The sequence below is a fragment of the Rhamphochromis sp. 'chilingali' genome, assembly GCF_963969265.1.
Source record: "Rhamphochromis sp. 'chilingali' genome assembly, chromosome: 1".
Lineage (NCBI taxonomy): Eukaryota > Metazoa > Chordata > Actinopteri > Cichliformes > Cichlidae > Rhamphochromis > Rhamphochromis sp. 'chilingali'.
The window spans coordinates 5,829,719-5,856,676 of NC_137929.1; the positions used below are offsets into that span (position 1 = coordinate 5,829,719).

General features: G+C 42.0%; 2 protein-coding genes across 13 annotated transcripts in view; one reads left to right on the forward strand and one right to left on the reverse strand.

Annotated features, from left to right (window-relative positions):
- LOC308399604 (uncharacterized protein) overlaps positions 1-26,958 on the reverse strand; it is a gene marked incomplete at its 3' end in the record, with an annotated part of 374,730 nt that overhangs the window by 21,610 nt on the left and 326,162 nt on the right. The gene's annotated exons all lie outside the window — the stretch shown is intronic.
- The window catches only part of LOC308397376 (uncharacterized protein), a 170,242-nt gene that overhangs the window by 3,498 nt on the left and 139,786 nt on the right, over positions 1-26,958 (forward strand). For 5 of the 12 annotated variants that reach the window (XR_013971735.1, XR_013971736.1, XR_013971737.1 and 2 more), the window contains exons 2-4: positions 18,026-18,131; positions 20,308-21,996; positions 22,322-22,508. The exons of 2 other annotated variants lie outside the window; for them this stretch is intronic. Coding sequence is in view for 5 of the 10 variants with exons in the window: in XM_080883244.1 (XP_080739370.1) it covers positions 18,114-18,131; positions 20,308-21,996; positions 22,322-22,993 (2,379 nt within the window). In the remaining 5 variants the exon portion in view is untranslated. Of the gene's footprint in view, positions 1-9,548; positions 15,744-16,816; positions 17,588-17,678; positions 17,745-18,025; positions 18,132-20,307; positions 21,997-22,321; positions 24,840-26,958 lie in introns of those variants that run through there. 5 more of the 12 variants (XM_080883245.1, XM_080883244.1, XM_080883246.1 and 2 more) reach the window with 5 other exon arrangements.

Sequence of the window (26,958 nt, forward strand, 5' to 3'; positions counted from 1 at the left end):
AAAATTAAGCGATACTGATCAACGCACCACAACGATTATGTCACACGACACAGGATGTGATGTCACAACTGGTGCGAGACTTGCTGGCATGCTCCTATGAGGGTTGTTTTCCGGGGATGGCTTGTTCCTCTTAGTTGCGCGGTCGGGGTTCCCCCAGGTGTCGGGTGGTTCTTGGGGTCCAGGGTCCTGTCTTTGGCTTTCTCTGAAGTGGCCGGCCTCTGCAGTGGTTGGCTGGCCGCTGCTTCTGGACCGCTAGTACTCCTTCCCCTAGCTGTGGGAGCTCCATCTGTGGCAGCAAGACCAGGGGCGGATCTAGAGAAATTTTCTTGGTTGACATGGTGCATTTTTTCCACCGATAGGAAACGTGGATTTTTTCCTTTCTTTACTGTTTTCGCGCTGTCCTTAGAAAACGCTTAAAACACACACAAACGTGATGACAGTGTTTAGAACAAAGCGTGGCTGATATATATGATCATAACTCTGGATTTACTGGCCTGTAATTAAAATTTAAAAACTTTGAAGTCCGAACTTTCAATGTGGCTGAAACAGAGACTCAGCGTTGCTGCAGCTTGTTGCTATGGCAGCTTACATCAGTCATGTGATTTGGAGGTGCAGCGTGTCCGTGGACCACAGAGGGTTAATAACACTCACTTTCCTCCATTTCCACAGTGTAACATCCACCCACCTGTGTAAAATCCGAAATTCCCATGGTGTTGTTCAGAATGTGCTCTGGCACGATCATAAGCATCGCTTGCTGCTGAAAACAAGAAAAAAGCCGGTCCTGCTATGGGCTGAACCATTTGTTACTGATGCAGGGGGGGACACTATGGAATATACTCAGTTTTAGCATTTATATTCACTGTTGACTGTAACTACGCTCAAACTGTTAATGCGATCTTATTTTAATAAACAACACTGTCATATGCAAAACTGGGGTGGCACTTGGGGTGGCAAGAGATCATTTTAGGGTGGCACTTGCCACCCCACACTCAGAAAAATAAAGGTGTGTTAAGGTTCAAAATTGAGGAGGGAGAGTACAAACAACTCTTGGTCCAGAGGGTCTTTGGTCAAACAATGATTTTAATGAACACACGTGTGGGAAGACACTCTGTACGCAGACAGCCAGTAGTCCTCGACTTAATCAAAGCATGAACAGATATTTTATAGCATCAGGGTTTGTTTACTGACGCCCCTTCATGCGTCACAGATACATTTTATACATAGATCAGATCAACACCAGAATGACTTTTCACCTAGAAAATCATCTTCTATTTTCATGGCTTGGTACTTTCCGTTCTCTCCTCTAAATAAATCTAACTAATGTGTGTGTATGTGTTGACCTCACATGCTCTTTGTGTCACCTCTTCACCTACTGTCTGTGTCTCGTCCTCAAATGCTCCTCAAAATAACCTACACTTAGACTCTGCTTTCGGTTTCAGTTCTGCAAAAGGCACACTCTGCAAACCTGCAACTTCCTGTCAGCCTGCAACTTAGTCTTTCTGAAAGACACACACTGTTCAACCCCTGAATGCAATATAAACTCCAGATTATATTATTAATGCAATGGTAATAATGACAATTATTTAACAATAGCAGTAAAATAATTTCCCTGCTCCACAGGTGCCAACTGGAACCAAAAGTGGTTCTTTAGACTGATGCCATAGAAGAACCTTTTTTGGTGCCACAAAGAACCTTTCAAACAATGGTTCTTTGAAGAACCATTTCTTTCAGTGGTTCATTGAAGAACCTTTAAAGGCAGGCACGTGCAGAGGGGGGGGGGGGCTAGAGGGGCTTGAGCACCCGCCCCTTTCCTGATGGGTGCCCAAGGTGCCCTTTTGTTGAGGCAACTTTAAAAAAAAAAAAAAAAATTATTATTATTTTTTAATGTGTGTGTGCGTGCGGAGTCCTGTCTGTGCCCCTCAACAATAATATTTAACTATTAATCACAGTTTTGCTAAATAAAAGGATCTGGCTTGCATCAGTCACATGATCACATTTAACCAATGATTGCCCTTGACGGCAGAACGCTGTTGTGCCAAAGTAGTTACCCCCGTCAAAAATTGTTTCCCCATTCACGGGAGCGCGCAAAGTAGGAGGAGCCGCTTGCCCAGCTCCGTTCTGTACGCTACTTGTCACTGATCTGCAGTCGACGCGATAAAGAGTAAAAGCTGGAAAACAGCAGACTCGATGAATTTAATATTAGTTTCGTGACATTGTAATGTGCCGTGTGGAAGACAGTTTACCTTATACTGTACACTTAAATAACCTGCTGGGAATACTTTGTCTAGAAAAAGACTTTGATACTATAATACTGTAAAACCAGATGGAAACACGTCGCTCTCCAGTGAATTTACACTCGGTTTACACTTTGTAGCGAAGCTATCACGAATGAGTTCATTTGCAAAATGAATCTCAATCTAACCAATAAGTACTGTAACTTCAGAGAAGATGTCTTATTCACAGCAAAAGTTATGGAGGGATACAGATTTTATCAGGCTGTGTGGCATCGGCTGCCAAAATGTGTGGCCCCCCCCCATCTGTAATCCATATTGGCTTTGTTATCACAAAGGGTATATTTGCCAAATAAGTCACAGTATAACCAATAAGTACAGTAACTTTGGAGACCATGTCTTATTCACAGCAAAAGTTATGGAGGGATACAAAATTTATCAGGCAAATTTATACAGCAAAAAACTATTTGCTTTATAAACAGTTTTATAAAGCAATGATGTCACCACTCCATGGTGACATCATCTCTACAGACTGTGGCTGTTACATATCCTCACCTGGTAATAATAAGACTGTCCTCAGCTGCACACAGCTCGAAGATGAACAAACTGAAGTAAATACAAATTAGAGTTACGATAGATTGAAATCTTGTAATCAGAGCTAATTCTTAGTGAAACTCTCACAACATCATATCATGATCCTGGGTTAGTGTCTCGGTCTCAGATCACAACATCAGCACAGGCTTGGCTTGGGTGAGGTATTGAGTGGTTCTTGTCCATGACAGCTGCAGGTACAGTGCCATCAGCCATGCTGCACCACATGTCTGCCCAGGAACATTAGTGTGGCTGAGTCTCAAGTAAACATTGTGCTAAAGTGGTGGGAAAGTGGCTGCAAGCTGGCTGCACTGTGTCCAATACTCTCAGTATGATATCCACAAACCTCTGAGTGTCACAGAGTGGGCCTGTGCTCAGCTCACTGTGCCCCATTCAATTCTACTTGCATAGTTTTACAAGTAAAATTAAAAGTTGCTCAATGATAAGTTATTGTAGTAACAACTAAGTCCATGGTCATTATTTGTTAATAGTAGCTTAAAGCTTCTGCACCAATCATGGAGCAGCAGGTTTAGAGCATGTGGATCTACAAAAGTAAGTCCCAGTAAGATGGGCTGAGCCTTACATACTAGAAGAAACATGTCATTCCCAGCAGATGAAGCGCCCTTTAAAGCAGGATGTTAAGGTTCAAAATTATTGGGGATGGAGACAAGAGAAAAACCACAATAACAACACTGGTCCGGTCGGGTTGAGTCAAACGATGATTTTAATGATCACACACGTGGGAGATGGACACTGATGCAGACAGCCTCAAATCTCAAAATGGTGGAGCATTGCTCAAACTCTTATAGCCTCTGGTGCCTCCACCTTATTACAAAAAGCCTAAACATTCACATGCTTTCTCTCACACAGCGCCTAAGCTACGACCTTGGCTCCCCGTTTATCTGCTCCTGCTGAGATGGGGCAGAAAACTCCAGTATGTTCTGTTCTCTTCTAATCAGACAAATAAGGCGATGACTTTCTGCAAACAGTATTTCTTATAACTCAGCAGTATAATGCATCATAAAACAATATCATTCATTCACAATAAATCAGCAGTCTACTTTAATGCAAATCAGTTTAACTAATGCAACCGTTATCAGCTTCTTCTAACTCAGGAGAATGATGCAAACTAAAACTACATAATAATTCACAATCTTTAATTAGGGGTATAACATGGCATAAAATAATATTATAATCTAACAATTCCCCCTGATGAGCTCATTAGAATAATGACCTCACCAACACCCTTCAATTCAGTGTGGCCGGGTTCATCTCTTCTCACTCCTGAGGTCCTTTGTCCCCCTGAGGGGCGAACCATATGTGGGATGACCTCTGTGTTTGCGCAGTTCAGATGCAAGAAAAACTATTATTCCAACAATAGCAGGTACAGATGACACTTCCCAGGTCTCCCACAGCTTTATTTTGGTGCTACCTTATACCCTTCAGACGTACTCAGACTAGAACCTCTGTCCAAAGAGCTTTTAGCCTTTATTTTATTGCTGCAGCTACCAGTGTCGTCCAGTTGGGTGATCCTCTGCTCTTCATTCTTCAACCTTAGGGGTTAGACAACCCTTCAGTCGTGGCACAGATCAGGGGATTATTCTGCCCCGATTTCAAACAACGATCTGTGTATCCTCCAGAAAAAGGAACAGGAAGGTGTCCCCCTTTTTGCCCAAAAGCCTCTCGAACTTCGTTGGTCTGGTGTTCCCGGATTTCCGCCAACCCCTTCATGGTTATTGCTGTGTTTATGGGATCCATCCTTTTGTGGTGACTAGCTGGAGCCCAAACGCCATGACCCTTGGACCCAGTTGATGTCTCGGCAGTCACTGTGTCTGTCTCTGCTACGGAGGATCCTCGCATCTCTGTGACCTCGTCTGGTGTCTGTTCCTTTCTCTGTAAGAGACAGAAAACCAAAACACCTCTCTTCCTACCCCTAATAATCTAATGTTGTTATCTACTGACCTTCTAGTGTTTCAGAATTGGTCTAAAACATTCAGAATGTCCCAGGGACTTATTCTAATCATATGTGTGTGTAAGCGTGTTTGCATTTAGCCCTCTGCACTCAAAGTCAATACCTGCAATATATCAGTCTGGACCATCACGCCGAATGAAGCTTATGACCTTCAAAAGACCAAGTGCCAACTTTTGCAAGGTGTGTCTGAGAATTATTGAAACCACTCTTTTTAACACAAGACAAAGAAATTAACAAATCTTCTAAACGCTATTCAGTTCATTTCAATGATTAATGATTAAACATGAAAGTGATGGTTTATGCTTTTTCACTGATTCTCTAAAAAAGTCCAGAAACTTCTCGGACCGCTATTAGCTTAAGCTTTACCATTCCTAAGGTATTAAAGACACAAATGAAGTTATAAAATGTTCAAATAATCCTTGTTTGATGTTAAAGCTCAACTTTCCCCCCCTTTTTTTGACACATTCCAATGTGTCAAATCAACAGAGCTAGAACATTCAAAAAAAAGTTAGGCAGCTACAAAGTTTCCCAGACTCTTAAGGTGATCTGCGTGTAATGTCCTGACTCAGGTATTTATTATTTTAATAAATGTCGTTTAATTAACTGCCACTATTTAAACTAAACAAAGGACATAATTCAAGAAAAGATCACAAAGAATAACATGATATCAGTGTTTTGTAAGCGCGTGCGGCCTTCTATGCTCGAAGCCTTTTCCCTCAATAGATCAGTCAGACATTCACGCTGACTGTAGCTTTTAACCCTTATTAACTTGAGCACAACTCTACAATGAGCAACAAGTTGCAATATGTATAAAAACGATCATGGTTACACCTGCAATGAAAAATTATATCATTATCCTAACACCTGTAAATAGAAGATTCATCAGAGGTTATAACAATCACAGGAACACAGATGTTAGTATAAGGTCAAAAGCTTCAATAAATGATCATCAATGCAATGCTTATTGCATGATTCTCATACAATAATAATGCTGATTTTAAAATAACAGTAAAACACCCTTTTATCCCGTTTCACTCGACACATAAACGTTTATAAATGCCTCTTTTATTTTTAATTTTATTTCCCCCTGTTCTCCCCTTACTGACCACAGCAGGGGGATCTTAGTTTTGAATCAGCCATGAATCCAGCTCACCTGATTCATCAGTGAGCTCCACCATCACTGGCGTCTGACAGGGTGGCGCTGCATACTCTTCCTTTAATGTCACTATTTTCAACCTGTTAATTAGAGTGTTTAAACCTGAAGTCGACTACGTCCACAACAAGTCAATACAGCTGTAAATGTGGCCAATTATCAATCTATTACCAATCAATAACAACAGATAACTTCTATTTTATGCATGCTTTTAATCAACCACTCACTCAGAGGATCTCCAATCCCAGGAAATTCCTTCTCCTCCTTTAATGAGTCTGTCCTCCTTCCATGCCCTGGTAACTGGTCCATCCAGAGCCATATGATCTCAAATATACATACAACAAGCCAAACCACCCCTTGGTCACACCAACCCTTTTCCGCCCCGAAGATGTCCAATGCCATCCTAGTATGGACTGAAAGTGGCTTTAACGCTGACTGTTCTGACAATCCATTTTATAACGTTCCTGGTCAGATTTGCCAATCTCTGCACCAGGGTTTTAAACGCTTCGCCATTTTCATTAGTTTTTATTTTTATTTAGTTTCGAGTCCAGATTTTCAATTTTTTCCAGTTGTAATTAGTTTTTACCAATTCTTTGCTAGTTTAGTCTAGTTTTTATTTTCTGAAAATCCTTAGTTTCAGTTTAGTTTTAGTTGTGTTTTGCAAAAATTAAGTGTAACCAAATCTCAGTTCCATCATATCAATCATGCTCTTCTGGTTATCCTTGGGTGTTGAGACTAATCACTATTAACTCTTGCCGCACCGAGTGTTCCTAATTTTGGTTGAAGTGAATTGATAACCTTTTTGAAGGCGATTGTTTCACACATTTATTTAGATGTCCCAGTCCTGTTATCTCGGGATACATCACGCTGCCTTATCTGGGGTTAGCTGTTTTCGGGGGATGCGGGTTGAGTGGGGGAGCTCTTCAAGGAAGGGGAGTGTGCTCCCCCTGATGAGCTCTTCAAGGTAAGCTAGGTTAACCTTCTTGTGTGAGCTTTTCAAGTGCACTTCGAGGTTTGTGGGATTTTTAGTTTTATAGATGTCCCTCATAACCCCCTGATGACCCAGTATTTCATTTTTGCACACTGTAGTACACATTTAGTTTTTGCTTGTAGCTCTCATACTCTACTTGCCACTCCTCTAAGTCCTGATGTTTCTTAGAGAGGACAACAGTACCTTTAAATTTATATCACATGTGTGGGGGTGTGGCCTTGCCAATTGTTTTTCTTTTTTTTTTTTTTTAACTCAGGTTTTGATTAATTTTCAAAAATAAACATCTAGTAAATAATTCGAGGGGTCTTTAAGGATTAAGCTTATTTAGTTTCACGGAGAACATGACTAATTTATTAATGTGTGCTCTACACATTGGGACTTTGTACATTCAGTCAATGCAAATCAGTTTAACTAATGCAACCATTATCAGCTTCTTCTAACTCAGGAGAATAATGCAAACTAAAACTACATAATAATTCACAATCTTTAATTAGGGGTATAACATGGCATAAAATAATATTATAATCTAACAGTAGCTTAAAGCTTCTGCACCAATCATGGAGCACCAGGTTTAGAGCATGTGGATCTACAAAAGTAAGTCCCAGTAAGATGGGCTGAGCCTTACATACTAGAAGAAACATGTCATTCCCAGCAGATGAAGCGCCCTTTAAAGCAGGATCTCACTTTAAACCTAAAGAACTTGCTATGAGCATGCAGTGCATTCATGGTTATTATTCATACGATTGTGGGGAGCTAATAAAGTGCAACTATCACATTACATTTTATTATTAAATTGTTGTTAACAATCCCTTCACTTCTGCTTATCTAATTCATGGTTGCAGGATGGCTGACAGCTTCCATTAGGCAGGAGGTAATGTCCATTCTGGCCACAGTGCAACCCACAATGTGTAACTGACACTATTATATTGCATTATGTCACATTGTTACATCTTTTTAATAAATGATGACAGTCAGCTGAATTTTCTGCCCCCTTGGTGGAGGACATCAGGATCAGCAGCTGCTGCTCCATCACAAACACCACAGAAGAAGAACAACACTGGATCAGATTATCTGGACATGTTTGACAGGGACAGTGTTCATGTTCATGGACATCAGGACAAAAACAGACGATGGAAACCTGCCAGATTTGAGCTAAACTGCTCGTTTCCATGTGTAGTCCCTGGGAGGTCACATGACCAACAAAGACACACAAGCTGTGTCCCAAAACGTCGGCTGCATCCTCCGGAGGCCGCATCTGAAGGCCGATGACGTCACAGCCAGGCGACGAAGGCTGTCCCGATTCCTCGACTCCTTCAAATGCGTCCTTCATTCCCCCGAGTTTGAAGGATGGGTCGGGTGTGTCCTTCGTGGCCCACCATATCCCAGAATTCATAGTGCGGCCCAGCCAAATTTCAGCTGCCAACAATGGCGGCCGCTACTAAGTTTTAAAATTAGTCTTATTAATCTTTCTGGGCCACAAAATAAATTTTTAACATATATTAAGGGGAGAAAGTAGCTGTGTAAACTTCAAATATCTGCTGGGTTCATCAAGACATCGCATATTTGCAAAAGTGCGCCGACGTTTTCGGAGACGTCTGTTACCCACCCGCTCGATAGCAAGCCGGGGGGTTCAATGGTCACTCCAGCCGGCGAGAGCAGCGGACTCCCGGCTTCATCGTTTTCAGACCCCGCTCTTTGGCTACTCAGGTTAAACATGATATATAAGTCAGAGGGCCCGGTGGCGCCAGTGTCCGGCAGCCTCTGTCAGTGCGCCCCAGGGCGGCTGTGGCTACACTGTAGCTGCCATCACCAGTGTGTGGATGTGTGTGTGTGGATGACTGGATGTGTGAAGCGCTTTGGGGTCCTTAGGACCAAGTAAAGCGCTGTACAGGCCATTTACCATAAGTCACTCGGATAACTTAAAAATGTAATTGTTTGCCTTTTTTCTGTGTTTCATTTGTTCCGGAGTAAATCGGTTTGGCTGAGATCAAAGTTATTAGATTATTAGATTAAATACAACTTAATACTACAAATTAATCCATCGGTGGGTTCCTGCGGGATTTTCACACAGCTGAATAAACGTCAAACAGAAAACTGATGAAACAGAAGTGTGAGACGGTCGAGAGTTTACTCCAGTGTCCTGTAATATTTTAGATAGCAAGGAGCAGACGGCGAGTTTATTAAACTCCACCCACACAGCGGTGACACAGATCTGAAGGCTGGACCGTCCCATTTCACAGCCTCGCACTTCTGGCCTTCTCGGTCTTTGCAGGACCCGGCTGTTGGGTCTAAACTCAGACCCCGCTGTATCCAGGACTTATTCCCATGAAAGAAAAACAAGGCAAGAGTGTTCGATCGATTTCTTGCGCAAGGGAGGCCCTTCCATCTGTGACCAGCACGTCGAAATGACCACAATGGTGGCCTCCTCTCGCTGCCTTTTATTGACAAACTTCAAACAATAGTTTACAAAACACCTCCCCTTGCAACCCCCCTTTGGTTACAAAGACAAGGCACTGTATGTAAATGACATACACTGAGTGTGTGTGTGTGTGTGTGTGTGTGTGTGTGTGTGTCTGCTGATCAAAGGGTCGTAAACCCAGGAAGCTTACATCAGAAGAAACAGATCTTTCAGATAGGATGTATCTACAATAAAACCTCCCCCAGCACAGAGTGGTTGGAGAGGTGGTCAGGATCAAAGGAATGGCTTTGATCCTACTGCTTAAACTAAGACTGTACAAATTTAAGAAACACAATGGCAACATTCAACAATTAGACTTAACATTTCCCTCCTTTTTTTCATTGTATACTTAAATTTCAACTTATGCACCCTTTGTTTGGACAGTGTCAGTGTAGATTTCATTCATACACAGTAAACTACATCCTATACATAAGCAAATCAGTATCAACAGTTCAAAAACAGGAATTAATATCTTCAAAAGAAGATGCCACCAAGGACCAGACGGTAACCAAGCTATCCAGCCTTGTGGCGGATCTACTCCTGTCGTGCAAAAGTACACAACTGAATGTCAAAGGTCAAACAAGAAGAATCATCATTCTCAAAAATCATATGTCACTACAATCCAACTGTATACAGACATAGGTATTTAAACGCATCAGTCGACTTTATTGTTTGTCCATGTGGCTCTCAGCTAACTTCAAAGCTGCAGCCTGGTCAACACCCGTCTTTATGACTCCTATCAACCCCCCAAATCTTCTCACTGTAGGCATCCTGTGGGGGTTAGAGTCAACTGGTGAATTATCTGCATTTACAACTCTTCTCCTGTCCTGTTGTCACCACAGAAAAAGCTTTGTAAAGGAAATTGGATCAAGCTGTTTTGATCTTCTTGGCTCAAAACCTCAAGTGTTCATGATGTAAATGTAGACAAAAGGCTTCTCTGTTTACATCCTTCTTGCAGAAGACAAAAGAATAGGTGATGTTGCCATGTTCCATGGTTAATCTCCAACTTGGGCTAATCCATTGTCCTTCATACACATAGGCAATTGGCCTGTTTCCAGTTCGTTTAACTGTATAATGTCCTGCAACAAGTCATATTCTTTGATTCAGACGAGCAGGTCTGTCCTACCAGAGCAGTTCACCTTCCCAGCTACTGGTGAATCAACCTTCCATTCAGGTTCAGAGCAGTTGAAAAGTTGGCAGTGTTCCTGGATGTGTTGCCAAAGCAACCAAACAAACTGTCTCGCTCTCAGTGATGCTATAGGGCCACAGTCCAGAAGAATGTGTAGCCAGTGGCATCACAAGCATAACCATTGGTCTCGTTGTTTATGTGAGCGGTTGTGTTCTTAAACTGCCACCAGTAGTTGTTGAAAACCCATGCGGGTACTGGGTGTGGTTTGCTCTGTTCCAGTGCGCTCCCTGTCATCCCACTCAGGGTCCACAGGCACAAGAAGATGCACAGCACATTCCCAGCCATTCTGATGAGTACCTGTGGCTCAGTTAGTTTCTTCACCGGATTGAGACGAGGGGCCCTGGAGGCTTTCCCCCCCCCTTTGTTCCCGGTCTTCCTGCCACTTACTCCGAGCTGGCCTGGATGTGTGTCACCTTCTTGCAGTGCGCTTGATATATCCAAGTGTTCCTTCCAGCAATCTTGACTGCTGTGGTCGTCGTCAGCAGCATCCGATATGGACCTTCCCATCGTGGACTGGACCAGCACTTCCTCTCCATGGCCTTATCATCATCCAATCTCCAGACTTCAGGCTCTGCTCCTGCGAAGAAACAGAATCATCTGGCAGATCATTTGTTCTCATAACTACTTTACTTTTAAACATTTTCAAGCATCTAATCTGCTGATATGCTCTCTCTTCTGCTTTTCTATCATCACTACAGAAGACTGGAACTCTAAATGCTCTAACATATATAATCTCAAAGAGTCAGACCATTCTCTGTTGGAGTAATCCTCATGTACTTATTCTATACAGTCTAACCATGTCCTGCCTGTCTTCCTAAATCTTAACTTTACTGCCTGCAAAAAGTTTTTTCTTTTTAAAAAGTATTTAATAATCCTAGAGTATAAACTAATTCTAGAGTGAGTATAACGACTGCTCATCTCCCTCCTGTTTGAGACATGGTATAGCCAATGGCTCAAAGTAGCAGCAGTCTTATACAAATTATTAGGCAGTACTGGTTTATCACACAGATAAAAAATCATCCTGCAAGCTTGCTCCCTCTGTAAGTCACAACTGTTTTCCTGCTGTAGGTGAGTGGGCCTGCATGTCTGCTGATGTTGTACTGATAAAAGGTTAACACCATGTTTAACTACAGCTGCTTCTCTTGTGATCTTATCTGCAAGAACTTTCCCTAATGCAACTGAATCTTTCCCTCACATGTGTGCTGCACATTTACAAACTGCAATTCCACTGGTTAATAACACTGCATCCAGCAGATTTTGCAAGAGTTTGGTGTATTCTGCAGGTTTCCCTGTAGAAGTTATCTCACCTCGTCTCACTCACTGCACTACAAAGAAATGTACAGTAGCAAATGTATACTGCCTATCAGTGTATATTGTCTCTCTACAGCTTTACACGCTTCCGTTAAAGCTAGCATCTCTGCTGCTCAAGCAAATATGAAACATGCTAGTTGTCCTACATAGATAACTCTCTCTCACTGTCTGCTACAGTAAAACCTGTTCTAGTCTGTCCCTCTGCTGTTGTAAAACTCAAATCATCAACAAACCAAACCTTTCCCTCAACAAGTGGCACATCTATTAAGTCATCCCTCAGCTTGCACTTCTTCTCCTCGCGCTCTCTACTCTCAAGAGAAGTGCCCTCCTCCATTGGCAAAAAGGGTTTGACAGATTCAGAATTGTGCACCACTTTATGGTAATATGTGTGGTTGTGAGAGTAACAGTAACATTAAAGACAAGTGTCTTGTAGGTGACAGAAATGTAAGTTTAGTCTGCGATAGTAAACATCTACCTCTTCTGGAACTAACAATTGCAAAAGGTGAAATAAACTATTGAAACATTGTACAGCTTAAGCTGCTGCACATACTGATCTCACGCATGGAGGTAAAGCACGAGCAACTAGAGCTAATCTTTTAGGATAGTAAGTTACTGGCTTCACTTGTGGAAAAAGTGCTGTTAGTTATTTTACAGTCACCTGGCATTTGTGCTGTTCACAGAACCACAAGTCCATCGCTGGACCTCCTCTGCGCTATCACTTTTTGGAGCTTGGCACGCTCCCTCAGCTTCCATCTTATGGGCGATCCTCTCAGTCACTCCTTCTCGTCATGGCACCTCACGACATCTACAAATTGAAAAAATGACACTCCTCTCGCCACACGGCTTTCGCCATGTGTCAACTCCCCAATGAGACATGTACAAGAATGTTGCACAGTCTCCCTAAAACAATCTCCAGGGTTTGTCCCTTGGAGCAGCTTCACTCGCTGTAACCCTGTGTAAAAACATTAGTCAGCACTTAAATGTTCAGCTTGTTTAGCTCCCAGCTCCTGTATCCTAGAAGACAAAGTCTTAAATTTAAAACAACTTCACATTTGCAACCAACTGTAGATCATAAGAGTAATAAAGTATTTAGCATCACAGAGACAAGTATCATTGCAGGTTTATTCTAAACTCATTAAACTCCTACTTTTTCCCATAATTTGTTCCAAATTATTTAACATCTCAATGTTATTCCACATTGTAATCAGTGACTTCCCTTAAGTTTGTCACTCACCATGAGCCCAACAGTGTGGTCAGATAATGAGCTCCATGTAACTATTCTGTAACCACTGCACATCTGTTCAATCGTCACTTGTCTGTCTGTGCTGAATCCTTTACAAATCACATGATCAACCATCTGCTGTAAAAAGAAATGTAAATGTTAGCGCTGCGCAGGTGTATACACTTTCTCACAGTAATGTCTGTGAGCAACACAAGTTAGTGAATAACACACACACATGGTAAATTCACAGACAGAGAATTTAAACTAAAAAGGTTAAATTTTCAGAGTTCACATAGTCATGTGACCCACAGGAGGAATCCTGTGGTCTCCTTCTCCTGCAACAGAGACACACACAGAGACACATCCACACCTTTGTCAGGTGGGAGTTGACTTCACACAATGGTGTTAAGTCAGTCAGTCTTGTCAGCTTTTGTCAGTCAGTCAGTTCCCCATTTATTTTAAAATTCTTACTCATTCACTCAGTGATTCCTTCTTTTGCTAATTGTGGAAATTATCGTCGCATTCGTTTCCACGCTCAGCAAAACAACGTCATTTCAAAAAGAAAAATAATTTAGACTGGATTTCCTCGTTGAATCCTTTTGGACAGGAACTTGTTTCCTGATTGTCCCAAATAAGTGGCTTTCTCCTGAGCCCATTTTAATTTTGGGGAAGCTCACTTTGCAACAGTTTTCTCGCCGACGCTTCGGTTCTAATCGTGCAGATCTGCTCAAACAGAGATCATCAAACAAAACTTTCAGTGCACCATGAAAGTAACAAAATAAAAGAAAGATAGGCCTTGTTTAAGTCATGACACGTGTTCTTCATGCCAGGGGGATAAATCGTAACAACCCAATTGGCAGGTTCAACTTAGTAACAAAAGACAAATCAACAGCCAGTTTAATCTCAAACATTCATCCAATCAGCCATACACACAACATACAGCATAACCCTGTTGTCTTAGCACATAATAAGTTTTAGTTCTCATGTAACTAAATGTGTGCCATGGTAAAACTTCTTCACACACCAGAAACTCACAATCAGCTCACTCAACTCACTCATTTAAGACCTCTCATCAGCATTCTGTTTTCTCCTCTATGATGCAACCATCTGTCCTCCTATAATATTCAGTCCACTAGTCTATGTATCACTTTCATCTTACTAGTGACTTGGACAAGATGACAAACAGAATCTCATGCTTAAGATGCTGTCTGGTCTCATGAGTATCATTGTATGTGTATATGCATGTGGGGTTAGTATAGTTAATGCATTTTCTGTATGTTTTTGTGTTCCTCTCTCATCACACTTTCATTATTCTCATCACTGCTTAAAACAACACACATCTCTCTCTGTTTTTTTCTTTAACTGTACTTTTCTCCAAAACAGAAAATAGCATTACAGCTGTTTCAGACTGAGAAACACCAAACACTCTTCATGCCATCATTCATCCACACAACTATTTTATTTCTTTTTGTCCACTGGGCAGGTGACCTGCAGAATCACGCCTGCCCCAGCTGGATACCTTTCACACACACCATGACGTCAGACACTCTCACACTCGCCGAATTGATCAGGAGAAAAACTTTCTTCATCTTCACACTCTGTTACAGAAACACCATATGTTTTTTTTTTGTTTTTTTTTGTGTTGTGTTGTGTCAGGGATGGATATGTAGTTGTAACGTTTGTGTTCACTTTCTTTCCTTTCTGTCTCCTCTCTTGCCTAGTCTGTAATGGACTCAATGCTGCTCCTAATATGCCTTTAATCTCTCCTCCACCTCTGCCTCTGCTCTCTCACACTCTTCTCTGGCTCTACTTTCTGCTAACATTCTTGCTCTTCCTAATGCTTTTCTACGGTGTTGTTCTAGAGTAGTTGCAGTGGATTGAGCTGTAGTTTCATCCTCAGGTTTCACAATATTGCTCTTTTAACATTCTGTGCTTCTCTCCTCTTCTGAGTCTGCTCCAGCCACAACTTAGCAACTGCTAACTGCAATTCCTTCCTCTGCTTCGCTTTCCCTGTTTTAGCTGCTACACTTACAGCTATTCTTTCTACCAGCATTTTACACTGAACTTCCACTAATGTCCCTTCAAATCCATATTTCTCACACCAACAACCTACATACTGCGTGCTGCCTGGTAAAACTTTCTGCATAAATTTTACATCTCCTTCTAAGGCAGACTTACACATTTTATTCTCCATTACAAGACAACAATCAGCCACACTCACGCAGACCACGTCTGGCCCGCACACACACACAACATAGGCCTATCGCTTGCGTCTGCACGCACAGCTAGCGCTCTCTGTTGAAAACTCTCAAACGCCCCATATGGCGGAGAATTCAACCTTCGGACACTCTCCAACGCCCCAAATGGCGGAGATTCCGGACTCCGAACCTAGGTTCTCTCCACGCCCCAAATGGCGGAGAACTCTCTACGCCCCAAACGGCGGAGAAGCCTGCGTCTCTGTCACGCGGCTAGCGCGCTCCCAGACTCACGTTTAACGCACAGCCCGTAGCCGAATCAAGCCTCGACACGGTGCTTCTGAAGCAGCGCGTTGATCTTTCTGACACACGCACCGGAGCGTCAGCTTCAAGCGGACCATCGCTACGTCTCACATCTAAAGGTGTCAAGGTAACTTTGAACTGAGTTCAGTCAATCTGGAGTTTTTCCAAGTTTTCTGTTGCTCTCTGTGAGAGAAGAGCGTTAAAGGCGGGGCTCTCCAGAGTCCAGCAAAACAGGAAACCACAGCTGGGTGTGTGTAAGTGTGCAAACCAATAGAATGCATCGTGGTGGGGGGGGCATCACTGGCATTGGCAAGAAAAAAATAAAATAATCGGTCGTACCCATGCTTCCCCGACGTCATGCCAGCGCATATTGGGAAATTCGTAGGCACTGATCGGTTTTCTATCAGCCATTTGCTGGGAGTAAGGGCGCCCTCCGTTTGCGAGGTGCGCCTGCTGCTGGCGGCACAGGGAGGAGAGGGCGGGGCGGCGGGGAGTCTCTGGCTGGCTGGAGCGGCATTTAATAACCAACTCGCAAAACAAAATAAAAACAACACAACAAACAGATATTATGATACAGACATATAATCTGCACCGATGTTTTTTCTAAATTCTATAAAGTGAGCGCGAGAGCCCTCGGTGCGCCTGCGCGCTGCTGAAGTCAAAGTAAACTTTATTGTCATCTCCGCTACAGACAGTCCAGCATATAGAGAGACGAGACGACGAGGCTGCAGTTACAGCGGTGCAAGTAAACAAACAATAAATATAAGAAGAGTAAGAAAATAAATCTACACTTTAGGACTCGGGGTAAAGGATCAATAACAATTTAAATTTATAATTTACAGTTTGATGATTTAAAGTCTCACACAACCCGTCAAAAGGGGCGGGGCCGGCTGCTTCCAAGTAGAGCGCATTTCATTTATAATGATGTAAATCCAAGCCCATCATGGATTCACGATCTGAATCCTGGGTTGTGTGAAATCCCAGAAATCAACCTTAGACAAAGTGAATCTGTGAACTAAGGTGTAGGTCTGTTAGGTTAATTGTGCTGATCCTCGGGTTGGGGGATTTGTGTTTGTACTGGAGCGCAAAATTCAAACCAATGGAAGATGGACAACAAAAGTTCAAAGCCATCAGGTGCTCAGGTTAGAAAAAAGAGAAAAGATGCAGGTAAGCAGATGCGTGATTGGATAATGGCAGCTCATCCTGAACCAATCAGACTAAACTCCAAACAATACATTATGTTACAGATTTTAATATTAATTAGTCATTGTTACTTGTTGATTTGTCCTTTTCTCATTGTGTGACGAATTATGACGACTGTTTGGTAGCTGTTATTGTCTCTCTCTCTCTCTTCATGTGTGTTTCTCTGGTGAAACAATAGTTTTGTGTTAATGTTAGGGCTGCACGATTTTGCATAACATGAGAATCACGATTTTTTGGCTTAGAATTGAGATCATGATTCTCTCATAACAATAAATAAACATAAAACAACAAATGTCTCACATTTTCTTGTTGCAGCAAAATGTTGTCCTGCTTGAAATTCCGTCTCCACCGTTGCTCGACGCTGCGTGTACAGAGCAGGTAGTGCAACAATAGAAAAATAGTTGTGGGACGGCACTGTGTAGCGTTTGTCTAGGGTGTTGATCGTTTTCCTAAATCCCTCGTTTTGCACAGTGTTGATGGAGCCATATCTTTGGTCAGGTGATAAGTGATAGCCTCCGTAATGTCTTTGTGCCTGCGGGAGTTCGACGTGTATAGGGAAGCGCTGTATAAGGTTCCCGTTATTGATGTTTGGGTGGTTGACCGGGACGGATTTTCTCCTGTCACTTTCTCGTCATCCCTGACGTGCTCTCCGTTGTTGTTTCCCTGCTAATTTTAGCATCACACGGCACAGCTTCTGTATCACGTGGTATAAGGCTCCGCCCGTGTCATTTGTTGAGCAGGAAGAGTGAGCGCTTGTTTTCATGCAGAGTACGTCCCGGATCAAAATGTGAAGGTTTACAAATCACCACTTCTTTAGTTAATATCATTTCAGTCTCAGACAATCTCGTTTCTCTTACAGAGGTTGAATGCACCTTCTGCGGATGGCGGTACCACACAGTGTGCGTGGACTTCCCCTGCACAGAAGGCAACTACAAATGCTGTGAATGCTAAATAAACAGAAACAAATGATCTCTGTTGTCTTTGCTTGATGATTGGTTTGAGTCTTGACAGTCCACATTGCTGGCGTTGCATCTTTCAATGGCAGCAATGGCAGGTATCAGTGCTCAAACCTTTTGTGTTTGTTTCCAACAAGTTGCCCACCTCGGGAAACAAAAATGTGTTCTTTTACTTGTCAGATGAACATATGAGACACTTTGACTCTTCAGTGCAGTGTGGAGCCTAACAAAGATCTGTTTTGTGTCCCAGCTGATCAGCAGGAGGAGGAGAGTCTGACGGAGCAGCAGAGGAACATTTTCAGCTACTTGGACTCAGCTCAGCCACTACAGAGGAAACAATGAGCTCAACACAGAAGGTGACAGACAGAGCAGGACCATATGACCAAAGATATTTATCACCATATACATTTGAACATTTGCCATAACGATGTAGCTGACGATATACAGCTGCACAACTTTATTAAAAACCCATCAATGTATTTTCACTGAAACAAGCAGCTGTTGTTTATGTGCATTAAAGTTATATAAAAATGTAACAGTGCAAATGCAAATTCCTCGCTGACAGTTTAACCAAAAGGCGTTTCCAGTGGAAACTGGCCGACACATCCTGAGCATAACCATGTATAATAGCCACTAAACTTCAGAAGAGGTTATACAGTCGTGGCCAAAAGGTTTGAGAATTGTATAAATATTGGAACCTGGAGAAGTTGCTGCTTAAGTTTTTATAATAGCATTTTGCCTGCACTCCAGAATGTTATGAGGAGTGATCAGATGAACTGCATCGTCCTTCTTTGCCATGAAAACGAACTTAATCCCCAAAAAGCCTTACCACTGCATTTCATTGCTGTCATCAAAGGACCGGCTGAGACCATTTCAGTGATCGTCTTCTTAACTCAGGTGAGAATGTTGGCGAGCACGAGGCTGGAGATCATCATGGCTGTATCCCGATTCAGGTTCTGCAGCTTTAAAGTCCTCAAGGGCCGCGTACTCAAAGACCGCTAAGGCCGAAGTGCGAGGCTCGTAGGCTCGTGAAATGGGACGTCTAGCCTCCGTCGCGCTGCCCAGGTTGCCTAGCAACCATGATACTAACATCTGGAAACGTTTCATACAGCTTTGTTTGACAGAAATGAAGGAGAACATATTTAGTTCATTTGTTTCTACATGAGCTCTGTGTGATTTGATGAGTATCTGAGGCTGAGACCACAGGACTGTGAAACATGATTGTTGGGCTTCATTTCTGTGCTGAACAGTCGTTTAAGATTAGCTGTAAATAACAATTAGCTGATGTTGTTCATGAGACTAAAGTCATCACACTGTGGTAATGTAAATATAATATGGCCAATATTATAGTTATTATATTAATCACTTCACTCACAGACAAGTATCTGTGACAGTGTGTATACAGATGTATCATATATAAGAGACAAATATTGTTCGTTTAATATGTTGGTACTAAATTTGGCTCAGTGCTTACATATATGTGTAAAAAGCAAATGTAGGAGCTGTGATAACTGTGTCTGATAGAATGAAGAGTAGACTGATATATGAAATATTCCTTTATTGGGTGAGAAAATCAGACCATGTCATAACTGGTTTAAGTCACACAGAATAGATATCAGAGCCTTAAACAGGCTGACTTCTGCTAAATGGGTCAAACTGGGCAGAAAGTATACAAACACATAACATCCTTATAGAATATGATGTAACACTATAGATCAACTTAGCTCAGAATATATTAAATTCAATTTTATTTATAAGGTGATAGGTTTTATTGAGATGCCATCCTTGTGTTTTAGTGGCAAATAAAGTTGGCAGTCATCGGCATAACAATGAAATGAGATCCCATGCCTTCCAAGGATAGAACCCAGAGGCAATAGATACAGTGAAAAGAGCAGTGGCCCTAAAATTGAGCCCTGTGGGACGCTGCATGACAGAGAAGCAGAAGACGATTCGTAACCGAGAAGGCTGACAGAGAAATATTATTATTATTATTATTGATTGCTTATATTTGAACAATTGTGAAACCTCACTGTGGATGTAAGAGTGAAATTATGTGGATATCTTGAATCCACTTTATTGTGTAATATTTTATGTGAGTATTTGACGGAAGACGAGCAACATCTGTTGTGGAAGCTAACGGGGTTCCTTTAGAATAAACAAACATAGGATTTATTATCACTGAATAATTCTGTATAAATCTATACAAATTATAGAAATATGTAATAGGAAACAACAAAATAATCTAAATTATAAAATAATGGTTATGTGTGTGTGTGTGTGTGTGTGTGTGTGTGTGTACAATCAGGAGGGATGGGCATGATTTTAGTGTTTGAACAGTCATGAATTATCTTTAACAGCAGGTTGGATGTAATGTGTTAGAACTACCAGCAGGTGGGGATAAGAGACCTTTAAGGTGTTTGGTGCCACGCTCCACCTTCAGGTTTAAAACTAGTGTTAATGGAGTTTGAAGGTTGAGTTTGTTCCACGACTGCATTTCACTCACTGCCTCTGTTTGTATCTCTGTCACTGCAGGACCAACATGGAGCCAGAAGTCAACGCTCTCAGGAGGCCGACAAACCTCACAGAAGAAAGGGAGAGAAAAAACACACCTGTGACGAGTGTGGGAAGGGTTTTACTGTGAGGGCTAAACTAAAACGGCATCAGGTCATCCACACTGGAGAGAGACCGTTCAGCTGTGACTTGTGTGGAAAGTCTTTTTCCTTGAAGGATTCCCTAACAAAACACCAACTCATCCACAGTGGAGTTAAAGCGTACAGCTGTGATCAGTGTGGCAGAGCTTTTACTCACAGTAGCAACTTACAGAGTCATCTAGTTACCCACTCTGGAATTAAGCCATACAGCTGTGACGAGTGTGGGAAGGGTTTTACTCTGAAGGCTAAACTAAAACGGCATCAGGTCATCCACACTGGAGAGAGACCGTTCAGCTGTGACTTGTGTGGAAAGTCTTTTTCCTTGAAGCGTTCCCTAAAAACACACCAACTCATCCACAGTGGCGTTAAAGCGTACAGCTGTGATCAGTGTGGCAGAGCTTTTACTCACAGTAGCAACTTACAGAGGCATCTAGTTACCCACTCTGGAATTAAGGCATACAGCTGTGATCAGTGTGGCAGAGCTTTTACTCAAAGTAGCCACTTACAGAGTCATCTAGTTACCCACTCTGGAATTAAGGCATATAGCTGTGATCAGTGTGGCAGAGCTTTTACTCACAGTAGCAGCTTACAGAGTCATCTAGTTACCCACTCTGGAATTAAGGCATACAGCTGTGATCAGTGTGGCAGAGCTTTTACTCAAAGTAGCAGCTTACAGAGTCATCTAGTTACCCACTCTGGAATTAAGGCATACAGCTGTGATCAGTGTGGCAGAGCTTTTACTCACAGTAGCAGCTTACAGAGGCATCTAGTTACCCACTCTGGAATTAAGGCATACAGCTGTGACGAGTGTGGGATGGAGTTTACTGTGAGGGCTTCACTAAAACGGCATCAGGTCATCCACACTGGAGAGAGACCGTTCAGCTGTGACTTGTGTGGAAAGTCTTTTTCCTTCAAGGTTTCCCTAAAAAGACACCAACTCATCCACAGTGGAGTTAAAGCGTACAGCTGTGATCAGTGTGGCAGAGCTTTTACTCACAGTAGCCACTTACAGAAGCATCTAGTTACCCACTCTGGAATTAAGGCATACAGCTGTGACGAGTGTGGGAAGGGTTTTACTCTGAAGGCTTCACTAAAACAGCATCAGGTCATCCACACTGGAGAGAGACCGTTCAGCTGTGACTTGTGTGGAAAGTCTTTTTCCTTCAAGGTTTCCCTAAAAAGACACCAACTCATCCACAGTGGAGTTAAAGCGTACAGCTGTGATCAGTGTGGCAGAGCTTTTACTCACAGTAGCCACTTACAGAAGCATCTAGTTACCCACTCTGGAATTAAGGCATACAGCTGTGACATCTGTGGAAAAACTTTCAGCCAGAGAGGGAACCAAAATATACACCTACGCATTCACACCAGACATGATGTGTACTGCTGTGAACAGTGTGGCAAACAGTTTACAACAGACGCACACTTACAACAACACATGTTTACCCACACTGAGGAGAGACCTTATGAATGTGACCTGTGTGAGAAGACTTTTAAAGCTCCACATCACCTGAGACGACACCAACAGATCCACACCAGAAAGAGACTCTACAAGTGCAGCTACTGTGAGGTATGTATTTATATTGTTATCTTGTCATTTTAGCCTGACTGTTTGGAACAACTCTGCTCATTAAACTGTGTTAGCATGTTAGCAATTCTACTGCATGGAAAAGCAGCTCTGAGTGATTATTCAGATTTTCCTTTCAGTTATGATTTTAGTATTACTGTAGTATTATGGTGGTAGTATTGTAGTTATTGCAGCCCAGTAAACTGAGTGTGTTAACTGAAACAGTCAAATGTAGTTGGACGTCTGCAGAGATGCTCTTTATTTCAGGCGACGTTCAGGATACAAATGTTGAAGGACTGACTTACACTGTCTTTGTGTCTTTGTTTAGAAGCAGAGCGACACAGATGGATCCAGTTCTCAACCCTGTCATCACTGTGGTGGTGGGAAAGACTTTCATTGTGACCTCTGTGGAAAAACTTTCAGTTGGCAAAAGACCCTAAAAAGACATCAACGTAGACACACTGGAGACAAACTGAAATACTGCAAAGAATGTGGGAGAAGCTTCACCACACCAAGTGAGTTAAAACAACATGAACTGATTCACAGTGGGGTTAAAAAGCACCTCTGTGATCAGTGTGGGTCATCCTTCACCACTGAAGGGCAGCTTAAATCACACAAACGAGTCCACACAGGAGAGAAACCACACAAGTGCAGACACTGTGAGAGAAGCTTCTCACATTCAAGTCATCGTAACATTCATGAACGTGCACACATGGAAGGAAACTACAGCTGTGACCAGTGTGACAAGAGCTTCAGGAATCTCAGTTCATACTCTGCACACAAACGATCCCATGTTACTAATAAACTGTTTCACTGTTACCAATGTGCCCAAACATTCACCTCATTGTCTGCTCTGTGCAAACATCAGCGCGATCACTCAGGGCTGAAATCACTCCCATCACTGGATCACAGTGAATCTGAAGACACAGAAAGATCCTCTGGTTTCTGTGTCAGACTCAAAAAGCTTGAGATCAGGCTCCACAGAGTTCAGATAGAATAATTTAAACTTGTGTTGAACTGAACTGGTGGCTGGGCTGAACTTCTACATAATACAGATCTACATGGGATCTTCTTTTCTGTTGTTTTACTGAGTCAGTTTTGTCCTTTTTTCTCTGTCCTGGTTTTGCTCGTCTGTAAATGATTGAAACTCAGTCAAATAGTTCATTGTTCTCCAGCAAAACGTTTTGGAAACTCATGTTTAACCTTTAAAACTCTGACATGTTTTAGCACACAAGGCGTCATCAGGGAGTTCACTCATGATTGGACCATGAGAACAAAGGTTTTTAGTTCTTTCAAAGAGAGTCTTGGAGATGTTTGATGTTTCTGTTTTTCTGAAACCACCTGAAAGAAAAACTATTTTTCTTGCTTTATGTAGTGTGGAAGTTTTTAATGTTTCTTCATCTGTGATGTTCTTGAATGTGTTCACGTGAAGATGGTACAAATAAACTGTCCTTTCAGCTTTAGCTCCTAATTTATTCATTATTTATGGATGTAGCACAGCAGCCGTCTCTTGATTAACACATGGAGGGCTCGGGATCTGATGGTGTCGTCTCCCTAATTTGCCCACTCAGTAAATCTCACTCATGGCCAAGAAATTGAAATAAACCTTGTTTCCCTGCTGGATAGTGATCCACTGTAACTCTGCTCCTCCTTCCTGTTTAGGATTTCTGTGGCTGAAGTAAAATTCCCTCCATCCATCACTTATCCCAGCTAACCCAAAGTGAAATAAAGTTTTGCTGGTCTTAAAAAAGCATTACAATAATAGGCATTACCAATGCAAACTGAATGATACAGAAGATGAAAGAAGAGACTTTGATCAGTTAATAAAGCTCATGATCTGGATTCATTGTGGCTGCTACACAGATACTTCTGGGTCACTTCTCTCAGTTAGGAACCTTCCTCACCAAACTGACTGTTGGACCACACCCCTGGTTTCATGAGAAATTGTTTCAGCCATGATTTCTCTTCCTGTATTTCAGAGTAAAGACTGAAGTGACAAATGGAAGCATGTTTAAAAAACACAATGTGAGAGAGACGTTGAGGTCCTTAGAAGTTACCCTGGGTTTTTCTGTCACCCTGCTAGATGTTACACACCTTGTTATTGGACTGATTTCTACTGCTGGACTACTCCTGCGGAGAGTAACAATACTCTTACTAATTAGCTCCCTTTCACAGCTTTGGGGATATTTATTTTTGTGTTTGCAGCGCTGTGAGCCAGAACAGCGAGAGAAAAATCTGCAACAGCGACGAGCCGAATGCTTACGTGAATCGCAGCAGCTGCACATGTGCTACGCTGAATTAGAGGATATCTTTGCTCTGGATTTCTATTTCTACTTTTTCATTTCTATATGATTCTTCTTGCATCTAAAGAAAGATGATTCAATTTGCTAAATGTTGATGGCTCTTCGTGCTCAGGTGTAAATGAGACGTAATATTTGCTCTTGGTTTGGTTCTCCTGTACAGAACCTTGCAGTACAACAGAAACCTAAAAACATTATTTGTAGTTGTTATTCTTAGTTGTTCTGCTGCCTAAATACCACAGGGTCTAAATTGGTGAGCGTATTTGCCACTATATTTGCCCTGGATGTAGATGCAGAAACTCTTGCTCTGTATTTGAGAGAGAAACTTAAAAGAGATGTGACCTGTCAAATAATTGCTAGTAAACGTAGCAGGTTCAGCTCTTTCAAGGTTACTGCTGAATTAGAGCTGGGCGATAGAACGATAACGATATGTATCGCGATATAACTTTTACTCGATAGAGAAATTAAGCTATCGCGATAGACCTCGCCGCTCTTGTCCTCTTAAAAAAAAAAAAAAAAAAAAAAAAAAAGGTCAGCCAATCCAAATTAAGTAGCGCAGAGCCGAACCAATCACAGCCGCAGCGTCACGTCGCGTGACTTGTTACGTACAGCACAAGTGCCAAGCCGCACGTGTGTTTGTTTGGGAAGCAGCCAGCGCGTAATGGAGGAAATGAGTGTGCCGACTATAAAAATCAACCGAGCGTGACCGAAGAAAAACCAGATGATGGTTCCAATGCCGGAGAGATTGTCGAACGGAAGAGCCATAGAAGCTCCGTAGTGTGAAGGTATTTCGGCTATTTCAAGTCTGACAAAAACAGAGTAGCGTGCACTGTAAATGTGCCGAAAGCAAGTCTGGAAATACAATAAACTGGTGCATGTGTCACACTGTGCGCCACGTTATTGTTTCGGTGAAATGAATTTCTACAATACTGTTACTGTTAATTCTACTCTCTGCAGTGTTTAAATGCTTACATATACACACAGTTACTGTCCGTCCACACATACGAGACTGTTCTGCTTCTATGCCCCAGCTTTGTTAACTTTTTCCCACCGAGGCTTCTAGACTTCTGATTGGCCAACATTTCTGCACGGTTAGGAATCTAGCTCCACCTGCTGCTTTGGCATGTTCATAGCAGCGTTTTCCTTCATTTCTGCCTTTATGTGTGGACGGGATTATTTTTTAAAACGAAAACGGAAAATCTCCGTTTTCAAAAACACCCGTGTACGTGTCGACGTAGCCTCAGTCTCTGACTGGAAGCGCTAATTCGTCATTCGGCTTTTGTCAGACTAAAGTAACTGTTAAAACTGTTTGAAAAGCTAAGCTATACAACAAGGAGAGATTGAGAATTTCCTTTTAGTTCTCAGTTTATTTGATATTGACAAAAGTTTTGTCTGTTCTTCTGTAAAACAAACTAAGATTTATTTTTAGAATTAATATTTTGTTTCTAAGTGGAATTGACAATTTAGTAGTCTGTTTCGTTTGTTCTATTTTAAAACTTAAACGCTTTAGCGGCTGCCTTTTGTCTAGTTTGCAATATTTGCCTTTATTTATCTGAAAAAGTCTCATGTTCCTTAAGTACATCTACCCTGTTGAACTTATTATGGGAAATAAATATTTAAATCAAAACAAGCTGCTGATTATTTCACATTTTACTTGTGAGCAACGGCACATTTAAATCTTACAAATATAGTTATTTGGCTTATATCGTGATAGATATCGTTATCGTCTGAAATGAAAAAAACATATCGTGATATGAAAAAATCTCATATCGCCCAGCTCTATGCTGAATGTAATGATGTGGGTGAAATGTACAATCCTGAACTCTGGCCTGAAGGGGCTCTGGTCCGGCGTTTTTATGAACCTCGTAAGCCCGGTACAGTGGTGCCAAGCTCAGTGGATCCAGCAGGGGAGATAACTGTGCCTTCTGGTACCAACGTATCAACATGAAGATGTATATTAGGATATTATCTTACAACTACGTTTGGGACAGAGTGCAGGGGACAAAGCTCGACGAATTGTTGTGGACAGTCTGCTTGCAGAATGTGACATTTATGCTTGCAGGAGACATGGTTGTCCAAACAGGACCTGGGAAAACTTAACTGTCTAAATGCAAGTTTTTTGGGAGTGGGGGAATCAACAACTGATCTCAGCACAGCTATAGTCAGAGGCAGAATACCTGGAGGGGTTGCTGTGCTTTGGGACAAAAAAATAGACCCTGTGATAAAGCCCATTAGACTGGATGTAGACTGGTGTATTGGTATACAATATACACAGAACAATAGTAGTTTTATCATTCTTAATATTTATACTCCCTATGAATCTTGTCAAAATGAGCAAGAATACCTCAGTAGGCTGGCTTTTATTAATGCATTTATTCAAGACAACGATACTTACAGCATATATGTTTTGGGTGATTTTAATGCTGGGGCCGGTTCTTCGTACCTCGCTAAGTAAGTTAGCTGGATTAGATTGTTGACGATTTCGCGTGATCTTGGATCGTTCGGTTCCCCGAAGCTCATCCGGGACTTGCTGTCATAGCAACAGAGCCGTAAGCGTAAACCTGCTCGGGAGCAGGTTTACTTTATGTAAACAGGATTAGATCGCGGCCACGCAGGTATGTCCGCTTCATTTATACGAAAGCAACAGCGATATTCCACCACTGTT